Genomic DNA, 12,200 nt, shown 5'->3' on the forward strand with positions numbered 1-12,200 from the left:
CCTCAGTTTCACAAAGCAATCCAAAGTTTCCTCGACTTATTTGGTTTTTATCATCAGTTTATTCGCAGTTATGCATCCCTTGCAGCTCCTTTGACCAACATGTTAACACATGACCATTTTGAATGGACTTCTAAAGCTCAACTAGCCTTTAATGGACTGAAAAATGCAATTACGACAACTCTGATGTTGCTTCTGCCCAATTTCACTCTACCCTTCATTTTGGAAACAGGCGGGTCTGACGTCGAAATGGGTGTGATTTTGTCCCAACATGGTCACCCTATCATGTTTTTTAGCAAACCCTTCAATCCCAAGTTGCTTCATGCCTCCACCTATGTCCGAGTGCTCTTCACCATTATAGCCACAGTAAAGAAATAGTGTTAGTACTTATTGGGCCATCACTTCACTATTCTCACGGATCATCGGAGCCTCAAGTAGTGCAAACACCTGGGCAATAAATGTACTTAGCCAAACTCATTGACTATGACTATTCGATCCAATATCATTTCGGCAAGACAAGCGTGGTTGCAAATGCCCTACCTCGAGACTGAGACTCCCTTAGGCACTTTTTTGGTGTTGTTGTTCCTTTGCTTTACATTTCTACAAAAACTCAAGCAACAAGTATCTAATGATCCCAGTTTTCTTGCACTTTGACAAGCCATCTTTGATGACCCAGCCACTTATCCATTTTACATAATTACCCAAGATTTCATCATGAAAGGCGGTCGTATTTGGCTGCCTCAAGGATCACCATTCATTCCAACTCTACTAATGGATTTTCATTCATCTCCGACAGGTGGGCACATGGGAATTGCAAAAACTCTCACGCGAATCAGCGAGAACTTTAGTTGGTCTGGGATAAAGAAGGACGTCAAACACTTTGTAGTAGTTTGTGTCGACTGTCAACATACAAAGTATGAAACCAAAAAAACAGTGGGTTTGCTTTGCCCATTACCAATTCTATTTTGGCCATGGGAAAATCTCTCTCTAGATTTTACTATGGGCTTACCGGCATATCACGACTATACCACTATCCCTATGGTTATGGACTGTTTTTCGAAAGGAATTCACTTGGGGATGCTTCCACCTCACCATACATCTCACACTGTCGTGCTACTTTTTATGGACATTGTCAAAAAACTCCATGGAATGCCCATAAGCCTCATCTTGGACCGCGATCCTCTATTCATTAGTCAATTATGGCAGGAGCTGTTCCGATTGAGTTGAACTAAACTACACATGAGTTCTGCATACCACCCATAGACAAACAGGAAAACTAAGGTCTTGAACAGAGTCATCAAAGCAGTATCTTTGTGCTTTTGTGCACAAGAAACCTTCATCATGGGTAAAGTTCTTGAATTGAGATGAATGATCCTATAATACCTCCAAACATTCAAACTCTGGTGTTTCTCCATATGAAATTACCTATGACAAGAAACCTCTTAGCATTCCACAGTACATTGCCAGCACATCGAACATTGAGCCTATTGATGAATTCATGACCAAGAGAGAGAAAGTGTTCGCAGATCTAAGGAAAGCTTTTGAAAGCCCAGGAAACCATGAAACAAATTGTTGATGTCAAGTGTAGGGAAGTCACTTTCAACATAGGGGATTAGGTAATGGTTAAATTATGTTGTCACAGGCAAATAACTGCCTCTGGTGTATGCTCACCTTACTCCAAACTTGCTAAAAGATACTACAGGCCATACTAAATCCTGGAATGAGTTGGCAAGGTTGCATACAAACTTCAATTGTCTGAGGGATCACCTATCCACCTTGTCTTCCATTACTCCCGGCACAAACCATTTCATCAGTTAGCTGCAAAAATCAACTCTCCATTACTTCTACCTGCCACAACAATTGAAAATCAACCTATCATCACCCCTTTAGCTATACTTAGTACTCGTTGGGAATCTGCCTCTATTGATCCCAAACTACAGGTCATAGTTTAGTGGGAAGGCCTATCACCTGATGAAACTTTGTGGGAGGAATGAGAGACGTTGAAGGCCACTTATCACCTTGATGACAAGGTACTTTTGGATGGCATAAGGGGTGGTAGGAAGGAGAAGATGCAGTAGATTCCCACCACAGGCTTGAAGGAGAGACCCAAGAGGAAGATCATCCCACCAAGATACCTCAGGGACTTTCTCTAACATAATCAGTTGGTATTTGCTGAGCTGGCACGATATGATTAGAGAGGTTGTCTAATTATTGTTTGCCATCATCATTCTATTATACTTTGTTTGCTGCAATTTTTTTATTGCATTTCTGTTATGATATAATATTAACATCTTATATGTTACTTATAAATAGCTATGAACAATCTAATAAGGCAGACCAGTTAATACAGACCTCTTTTCTTCCTTCGTATGCTTTGGAGGTTGCCTAGGCCTTGAATGTTAGGTACCCCATTCTCTTTTGTGTTCTTAACAAATTGTCTTATCAATAAAGTCACAAATATATTCAGGATACCACTAAATTTGCATTCCATAAGTTAGGAGAGATGCCAAGACCGCATTCGCAAGAGTCACCCTCCTCGGTTTACTTAACAATGTACTCTTCCACATGTTCAACTTGAAATGAACTCTATCAATCTACTCTGCAAAATCATCTCTCGTTGAACAACTTTGGAAAAGTTTAAACCCTGGATACTTGCCTAGATGATCTATTAGCTTTATATGCGTGATCTCTTCCAAATGCCTCCTCATATCCATAGGAACCCCTTACGATACCATAGCCCTAGACTTCATTGTGCTACTTTGAGGCCTGACATCGCACAAAATGAATCCAAAATGGTTGCTATCTCTTTAGCTTGACACGACCTTGCCTTAGCAAAAAATATGACATCCTTTGCACAAAAGAGATCAGATATAGTAGGACCATTTTTCAAAACTTTAATAGGCATCCACCTTCCCTCGTGCTCCTTGAAGTATCTCACAAAACAAAAAGAAAATAGAAAAATAGAAAAAAAAAACTTGTATAACAAATAATCAAAATATACTTTTTAGCTAGTAAAAGAACTTCAAAAACCAATTGAAATGTTTGGTCAAATGTTAACTATCATTTTTTTCTTGTTTTTTTAGGTGCTTGAGGAAAGAAAGAAAGGAAAAAAGGAATGACAAAAAAATGCAAGCTTATTTTTCTTTTTTTTTTACTAGATTTTAATCACATGGGTTCTATTAAAATATTTTTTTTAATATTTACATTTAGTATTTATATTGAAAATATATGTACATCAATAAAATTGATCTTTAAAATGTTTAGTAGCATGTTAAATATAATTATATTAAATTCGAGGAAGAAAACTAATTGTTTTAAGAATATGGATTTCAATCTAACTCAACTTATAAAATTAATTTGTAAGGTGAGAATTATCTTAAACTTATATTTATTAATTAGGTCTTATCATTTGTGAATTTTTTCAACATGTTAAAAAACAAGCAAAGCAAAGCAAAAGTTTTAGAAAAAAAGACAAAGAAAGAAAAACAAATAAAAAATAAGAAAATTTGGGCGGGAACACTGTTCATGCTGTTAACCGGTTTTTATTATAATAGTAACGGATAACAAAAAAAAGCAAGCTTGTTTGATTTAATGGAATAAATGGAAATTTTTAAAATAACTTTGGGCCTTTAAACCGAACTTCTCCATGTTCTGCGAAGAAAAGCGTGGAACAGAGAATGTGGCTTTTACGAAAACCATCCTTTTTCTCGTGTTCCTCGTGTCTTCGTTTTGCTCCTCTCCTCGGCGCCCTGGTTGCTGCTGGTCTTCTTCTTACAAATTTTTCAGCTCTTGTTCGTTGGTGTTCCTTTCTTCTACTGAATGAGGAGGTAAACCCAAATTTTCAGATCTGCTACTGAAAATGTTATTATTGTTCTGAGTTTACTACTGAGTTGTATAATGGTAGTATAAATTAAAATTGCATGTTCTTAAGCTGAGGAATGAACTTGTAGTTGATTTATAACTTGCAAATGTGACAATGGTTACCCTTTTTCTCTTATTTGTGGAATGTGACTATGTGTAAACCCATGCTAAAATTGGTTATGCAGTAAGCATAATCGGTTATATTAAAAATAATCAATTATGCTTAGCATGATTAAGTATATGTTTGAATTAAAGTTTACAAATTTAAATTTGAACTAAATTTAAGTTTGTAAAAACAATTCAAGTCTTACTTTGACAAAGCTGAGTTTTTAGGTAATTTTTTTATGTCAGATGTAATTTTGAGGGTAAACTTTTGCTCTCCAAAACAAAAGTACAAAGCTGAGTTTTTAGGTAATTTAACGAAACATGCTTTATGCTTATTGCATAATCAGTTCAGCAGGCAGCAAGCAGTATATAATTTGCTTTTTGGGATCTATAGACAAGGTTTTATCTGTGGTTAGGATGAGTGCACAAGTTGAGCCTTTGAAACACGGATGCAAAACAACTTCAGACCTGAATATTAAATAATAATTTACAAATAGAAATATGTAGAATGATATTATGGAATTTATGTAATTTCAGTTTTCTATGATATATGTGCATGGAATTTACGAACCATTAATGTTCAGTTTGTAAAACTTAAGTTTGACTTATTTAAATAATTGAGTCAAATCCAAAGCTTTAGTTTGTTTATTTAATTTATTTAACAAGTCGAACTCAATAGTTTACTAATAACTTAACTCATTTAAGTCCCTAGTTGTAAACCCATTGATACCTAAGTTCAATTTTTTAGAATAAAAAAGAAAGAAAAATTCAACTTCAATCCTCTGGCTTTTTACTAAATTATACTAACACATGCTTAGTTTGTTTTTTATTCATTTTAATAATAAGAAGGAACCGAGTGGAAATCATGTCATTTCTTTCAAGCTCTTCATGGTGTGCAACTGAGCATAGACATTGAACCATAGAAGAGCACACTAGCTCCACCAGCACATGTGTCCTCTCCTCTTCCTGGTTCCAACTATGCTTCTAACAGGAAATGGTCCTTGCATCATTGAGAGACTGAAGCTTTGTCAAAACTTAGCATGTGCATCCCAATTATTGGATTGTCGTTGAATTCCTTTGTTCAGTTGATCTGGAAAACTTCTCGAGGTATTGAAGGAGGGATGTGCTTCTTGGCTACACATTTGTACTGTGCACAAGTGAAGTATGAGGAGGAAGTAAGCAAACTGATTAAAAGGAAAAAACAAATCATAGCAATTTTGTTTGTACGAAAATTTACCTTATGCTGACTGTATTTATCTCTGATTGCAGGTAAATTAGAATCATGGCTGCTGCAACAAAGACGATGGAGATCTTTTACACATGCACACAAGTCAGAAGGCCGGTAGAGCGTGTAATGCTGCAATGTAGAATTCTGTAGCCGAAAACAGAAAGTAAGCCATGAAATTGTTCAAAAAACTTTTCCTCAATGTAGGTACATGCGGTATAGAAATTGTGGCTAGCAGCATACCCATGGTTTCTTTGAAGGGAAAAGTATAAATCTGGCAAGGAAAATTACAGAAGCAGCTATCAGTGATGGAGGATAACTCAACATACTGTACTCCAAGAGAGATAATTCGGCAATAAAGTTGGTTAGGTACTCCAGTTGAAGTGAAGGGATCTGAGAAATGGACAGAAAACCAAAAAAGGCTAATATTTTAGAAATGCAATCTACAACAATAACATTGAACAATAGTATTTTATTTACTTAACAATCATATCCTTTCAATTTATTAAAGCTATTTTATTGGGGAAACAGCAAGTCTCTTTTCTTTTCTGGCTGATTTACGGCCAGGAGGCATTTGGTCTGCTTGTCGCATACTACTAACCTAACCACAAGTCAATCTATCTTATATATTCTTGATGGTACGATGAGAAATAAGCCAATGACAACAATGTAAAATAATGGTTGTGCTGATGCACGGGCAACATGCATAAACCATATAAAAGAGCAGCTAGAGCGAGAAAGATACCTCCTGGACATCATGAGCAGCTGCACGAACAAATCGTCTGAAATTATATCACAGTAACGACAAAGTAAACATTAGAACAGTGCAACTCCAAAAGCTTCCCAAAATCATATTTATGATTTATCATTATCAGTTACATACATTGGTAAATGGTTATTACCTTAAGAAACATTTAACTGTTGGAGCTGTCATTTCGAACTTAAGATAATTCAAGACAGCAGATTCCATTTGCAAAACCTGCATTAAAATGATTTTGGTGACATTTGATCACTTCAAGTCATAGGAGGAAGGGACTAAAACCTGCAAAATTTAGCCAAAGAATTCAATGCAAACCTCTTCTTTTAAGTAAGTATTGTCGGTTATATAACAAAATTCTTCCACCTGAGGAGCACAAATCTCCTCATATTTACTGTCAACAAGAACCAAAAATCAAATTGTTGTTAATGCTAGAGCCTAGAGGGCAAGAAAAAAATAACTATGAATCCCATTGATAAGAAAACATGAGAGGGACATTATGCTTCCTTACGAGGCAATCATCATGCATGAAACACCAAGTAGTTGTAACCTTTGCCTATTCATAGCATTCCCTGAAAGATACCGATCTAAGTAGTTCACTGTCAAATACAATGTTTCAGGTACAAGACGATACTCCTCAGCCACCTGCAATTGAAAAGTTGAAGTTTAGCATACATAAATGGGTGTGATAATGAGCTCTAATTTGAGTGAAGACTAATTTGTAATAATGGGTTCTAATTTGAGTGAAGACATTAAAAAGGAATAATGTATTAGCCCTAACTCCTTTGTTTTCATTATAACCAGATCATCAATATATCTATTTTTTTTTAACTTTACAAATCACAAATTCCAAGACTCAAAAATGTTTATTATGAACAAATATTACCTCAACAAGCCAGTCAACCAATATAGCACGCATGCCAACATTTATGTCCTTCTGAATTCTGTCCATGAAGTCAGGGGAAGCCCTTTTCTTTTCCTAAAATTGCAGAAATTGTAAGAACACCCGAGATAAGAACACTTAATATAAATTATCATCTGTATAGCAAACATTTCGCCAGTTAGTAATGATGAAAAGTAGAACAAGTCATTATATCCCATGTAGAAAGTAAGAAACACAAATCATTATTTTAACTGTGAAAAACAAAGTTCAACCTCAGATTCACGTAGGTGCTTGTAGATGTCACAAACATAGGTTGCACAAAGCTGCGTATCGGAGTAAATATTGTCAATATTGACAATCTTGTCCACTCTTTCTTCCAACTCAACAATTATTTCCCTACTACATACGTCTCCTGCAAACAAATCAACAACACTACCTTAGAAAGCACTGAAAAATGGAATGGTATAATTAAATATATCATAATCCAAAATTTGATTGATCATACAATTAAACTTAAATGTGATTTAGTCCAAAGCAAAATTGCAGCAGTGAACAACCTTCTGGCTCTTTGGTATCAGAAATGTTTAAATTGCTTGTTATCTCTCTCTGAATTGAATGAACATCTGAAACATCCCTGTTATCCATATATTCAACTTCATCAGGACTCTCGATAGAATCACAAGACATTGTCTCATCCATAGAAACGGACCTTCCATCTATTTTACTAGGAGAAACATCGATACTGCTATGGACAGGCACGGCGAATGAGGCAACTGTGGGAGCAGCATCCTTCCTTCGTGGTAAAGAATTAGCCCTTGGAATAACAACTGAGCTTGAGTTAACAGATTTTAACTCGGGTAATTTGTTCCAAGAAATTGTTGATTTTGTGATGCTGGTTCTTGCAGGAGCCTCTTTCTTGGTCTTGGAAACTTTAATTGAACCACCTTGCACCTTGCATTACAGAATTCATCTAATTTACAATCAGAGATAAAGTAAAACCTTAACAAACAATACATAGGTAAGCATCAAACTTTTGTGATAGCAATCGATCAATAATACTAAATAAAAAGTATTGATAGAAATATGGGTAGCAGTTGGAGGGAAGATGGTAATATTGATAGCATCAAAAAATAAAAGAGGAAATTTCGCATCAATAACGAATTAAGCTTGTACTCGAGTTTTCAAGAAAATACCCTCAAATTTGTACCCCTGTTTGGTACAACGGAAAGAAAACAAAACGCAGAGAAAAATTTAAATTGTTGGTTTTTTTGTAATATTGAAGATAACGAGGTTAGAACTAGGACCTCGTGTGAAAACTATCAAAACCTCGTAAGATTGACCCTTATGAGTTGGAAAATTTTCACATTTAAGAAAAACTAATAAAAGAATGGGGAAAAGTGGTTCTCGAACTTTTGAAATATGTGAATTCAGTCTCTCTTCACAATTAAACTTATCATCTAGTGGCAATTTTTTATAAACACAGAATTGAAAAAGGGACAAAATTCACCATCAATCTGAAAACAAAGGACCAAAACCAAGTTTGACTGAAAGTTCAAAGACTAAAAACACACTTTTCCCAAGAATTTTTTAAAATTTTATAAAAAAAAACTTTTCAGTCTCTTCACTTTTCCATTTTTTTCTCCAAATGAAAAAATACATTCTTATCGGTGATTATAAAAAAATTTCAAGTTTTCAAAAAAAAAAAAAACCCTGGACACAAATGACAAAACACAAACATTCAGCTGAAGATTCACACCGATCATAGATTTCTCGGCATCAAAAGCTTCAAAACTAAACTACAAACCTTGTTCCGAGCACACTGAAGAGACGGAATACAAATTGAAACACACAAGGGGTTTAAAAACCCTGCATACACTTATTATCCACTACCACTCACAACTTCACATTCATGAAACTTATACAAAAACCCTTTAGCACAAAAGAACACTCTCTTTTTGCTTTTCAAGCACAGAAAGAAGATAAAGTCAATCATTCATTTCATAATGCATCATGATATAGTGATTTTGATACACATGAAAAGTTAAAAACACAAATTCTATTATTTTTCCAAAATTTCAGTGGCTTTTTTTTTCTTTTGCAGAGAAATTAACCGAATTAAACAACGAAACGATGATTACCAAAGAAGAAGAAGAAGAAGAAGACGCGTTCCTCTGATTGGTGAGGTTGGCGAGAGGCGCTCTCTTCACAGCCACGTTCTGAGTAGTAACCCTCTTCGCCTTCCCCGACGACGACCACAACGACACCGAAGATGGAAGTCGTTTCGCTTTTGCCAAAGACGACGCTGTCGAGGAAGTAAAGGACGAACGACGATTCTGCGTCGTCGACGACATTATTTCGAGCCTCCCAACCAAATTCAAACTCACCTTATTATGCTTTGAGCGAGAGTGCGTATTAATCAGAGAGATGTGGTTTTCATTTATAAGAGAAAGAAAAGAATAAACGGAGGGTCGTTTCGTTTCTGTTGTTGCAGAATGAACACTGTGAAATGAAAGTTAGAAACGGGATAATATAAACGGTGAAATTGGGTTTGTTTGTTGTTGTGCTTTTGAGGCGGGGAACGGGTTGATTTGAAATCCGAAGAGATCTCAACCGTTGATTCCGCTCGGAATTCGTTGGGAGCGGGTTCTGTCCCACGTGCTTCCAACCATTTCAAATTTTGGTTCTCACGCAAGTCCCAACGGTTTTCAAACTAGCCGTATAACAAATAAATATTTTTGTGACTCGATTTGATCGTATAACAAATAAATATTTTTGTGACTCGATTTGATTTAATTTTTTTATTAAAAGGTTTTTGAGTCAAACTTAAAAAGTACGTGAGTTTCATTTAATTTTTATTTAAAATAAAATTTAAATTAAATTAAATCAATATTTTATGATTTGATTTGGTTCGATTTTTTAATTTATTTAAATATTACTTTATTATAATTTACATACTTTCTATTCAACTTTTAAATTAAATTGTATTTAAAAAATTGTTAATAAAAATCTATGAAATTTATTAATATAATAAATTTTTTACGATAATTTTTTTTCAAATTTGTATCAATTTTAAACTAAACATATCTTAAAAAATTCATATAAAAATGATATATATTGTATAACTTAAGTGATATACACATAGAATACATAACACTCAAGTGTTATATCAATTAACCAATTTGGCTTGTTAATGAGCTTAACAAAAACAAGTTGATCATATTTAGTAAAATATCTCATTTCAATCAATTTTAACCAATTAAAAAGTGTTGAAAAGAATGTGTCAAAAAATATAAGCTTGACATTTTTCATAGGTACATATTTAGGTAAACGACATAAGTTTGGAACGATATGAGTAACTTAATTCTGGCACGAATGGCAGGCTGCACCAATTTTTAATGGACCAATGGCTTCCTAACAAAATGTTTTTTCTCGATAGCATCATCAAGCTGATAAAAAAAGCAACATAAGAAATAACAAATAAGGAAATCGTGAAGTATATATACACAAAGAAGATAAAAAAAATGTAAAATAACAAATAAAGCAACACACGACGAACCTGTACTAATGTAAATCTGACCTGAAAATGGCAGCATAACAAAAATATCACAACATAACAAATAACAAATTACGAAATCGCAAACTTTGGTATAGAAAATGAACATGTAGTTAGGGTTGGGGGTTACTTATTTCACCTTCTTGTTTTTCCTGCAAAGAAAAGGAAGTTGTATTGAGGTTGATGGTAACAAATAAGGAAATCACAAACTTTTCTTATGCAAAGCAAAACAACTTGTACCTAGGGTTAGGGGTTAGTTATTTCACTGTGTTCTTTTAGTTGCAAAGAAAACGAACCTGTACTCGGCTTGCTGGATTCTTCGTTCAGTATCCAACAACTTCCATTTCGCCTTCTTTCTCGTTCTCGGTCAAAAACAAAAGGGAGGTGGAGTTAGGGTTATTGGTCACTTAGCAGTCTATCTTCTGCAAATGGCACTCTAACCCCACACCTAGTCGATCATAGGAAGGCATTGGAAATAGAACCTTTTTGGAAATAGAAAGGCATCAAAAACAGAAGTGCAATAAAAACAAAAGACAAAAAAAATATACATAGTGTGATGTTGACGTTTTTGGGCGGGAAGTACATTGCATAATATTGCGACATGTCAACAAAATAGGGACTTTTTAGATATTTCGCAACAATGTCAGGGCCTTATGTGTATAAAGATAGATGATGTTCCTGCAGTATACAAGAATTCATATTGTCATATTTTTTACTACCACAATTAGGACTTTGACTTCCTGTATGAAAAGACAGATAAGATTTTTGTTATAATTTCTTTAAAAGTCATAGTTAGAGTAGAGTAATTTTTAAAGTGCATGAAAATTAAACTCGAAAAATATTTACCAAAAGGAAAAATAAGCATCACATTGAAAGCATGCAAAAATAATGTAGTATTTTTTAATAGTTAAAATAAATATTTATCCAAATAATATAAGTGAAAAAAATATTTATATGAATGATACAAAATATTGTATAAGGTGAGAGATCGATTCTCTTGAATCGATTTCTCATTTTTAACATTTTTTTAAAATTCACCTTAGAAATTTGTTTCCCATGAATCGATTTTCGAAGTGTGTATTTATGTTTTTTTTACATAGTTTAAAAATCGGTTATTGGGAAACCAATTTCTAAACAGTTTTTATTAACTCAATTTAGAAATCGTTTTTTCAAAATTGAGTTTTCTATTTATTTTTTGTTATTTCTTTTTAATTTTTTATTTTTTAAATTGTTTTCTATTTTTTCCTTACAATTTATTTTAAATTTAACTGGGTTTTTTTGTTTTAATTTTTTTATTTTACTAATTTAAATATTTATTTATAAAAAAATATAATTTATCTAGAATAGTATTTAAGAAAATGCATATATTTTAATACTCAATATAAATAGAATTTAGTTAAATATTCATAAAAAATTATAATTTCAAATTATTTATATTGTATTTAAATTTAGTTACATATTTTCCTTGTTATGATTTATAACTATCATATGAAAAAATATTTTTGTTTAACTAAAGTTAAACAAAAAAACTCAACATAAATATGTAAATACTCATAAAATATGAAGTTGTATTACTTTTATTGACTATGAATATACATTTTTAGGAAAAATATAAATTAAAAAAAAAGTACAATTAATATCTTACATATTAAATAACATCGAGGTAAAGAAAACCCAGTCAATGAAATAAAAAGGAACCATTTTAAATTTTCTTACATCATATTTTTATTAACTTTCTTATTAAATATATTTCTTTTAAGAAAAAAATGCATATATTTTTTATTTTTATAAAAGATTAAGAAAATACTACTATTAGAGT

At 33.2% G+C, this 12,200-nt stretch overlaps 1 protein-coding gene and 1 long non-coding RNA gene across 4 annotated transcripts; one reads left to right on the top strand and one right to left on the bottom strand.

Moving 5' to 3' along the window:
* Positions 1-3,538: 3,538 nt before the first annotated feature.
* On the top strand, positions 3,539-5,438 carry LOC112999397 (uncharacterized). The gene is made up of 3 exons (XR_003264583.2): positions 3,539-3,824; positions 4,813-5,138; positions 5,233-5,438. It is a non-coding gene; the product is annotated as an uncharacterized lncRNA (long non-coding RNA).
* LOC100798216 (cyclin-A1-4) lies at positions 4,450-9,338 on the bottom strand. Of its 3 annotated transcripts, XM_014767299.3 has the most exons (12): positions 8,967-9,338; positions 7,538-7,779; positions 7,386-7,462; positions 7,101-7,240; positions 6,832-6,924; positions 6,457-6,590; positions 6,264-6,339; positions 6,091-6,167; positions 5,934-5,970; positions 5,432-5,581; positions 5,201-5,335; positions 4,450-5,110 (listed from the first exon to the last, which is right to left on the bottom strand). In XM_014767299.3, the coding sequence occupies exons 1-12, from the start codon at positions 9,177-9,179 to the stop codon at positions 5,045-5,047; spliced, it is 1,440 nt and encodes a 479-aa protein (XP_014622785.1). In that variant the 5' UTR covers positions 9,180-9,338; the 3' UTR covers positions 4,450-5,044. The 3 variants fall into 3 exon arrangements, 2 of the variants coding, with proteins under 2 accessions (XP_014622785.1, XP_003545652.1); XR_001384778.3 differs by having other exon boundaries at positions 5,432-5,462; positions 7,386-7,779; XM_003545604.5 differs by having other exon boundaries at positions 7,386-7,779; positions 8,967-9,337.
* Positions 9,339-12,200: the final 2,862 nt, after the last annotated feature.

Source organism: Glycine max, chromosome 14, assembly GCF_000004515.6.
Source record: "Glycine max cultivar Williams 82 chromosome 14, Glycine_max_v4.0, whole genome shotgun sequence".
NCBI lineage: Eukaryota > Viridiplantae > Streptophyta > Magnoliopsida > Fabales > Fabaceae > Glycine > Glycine max.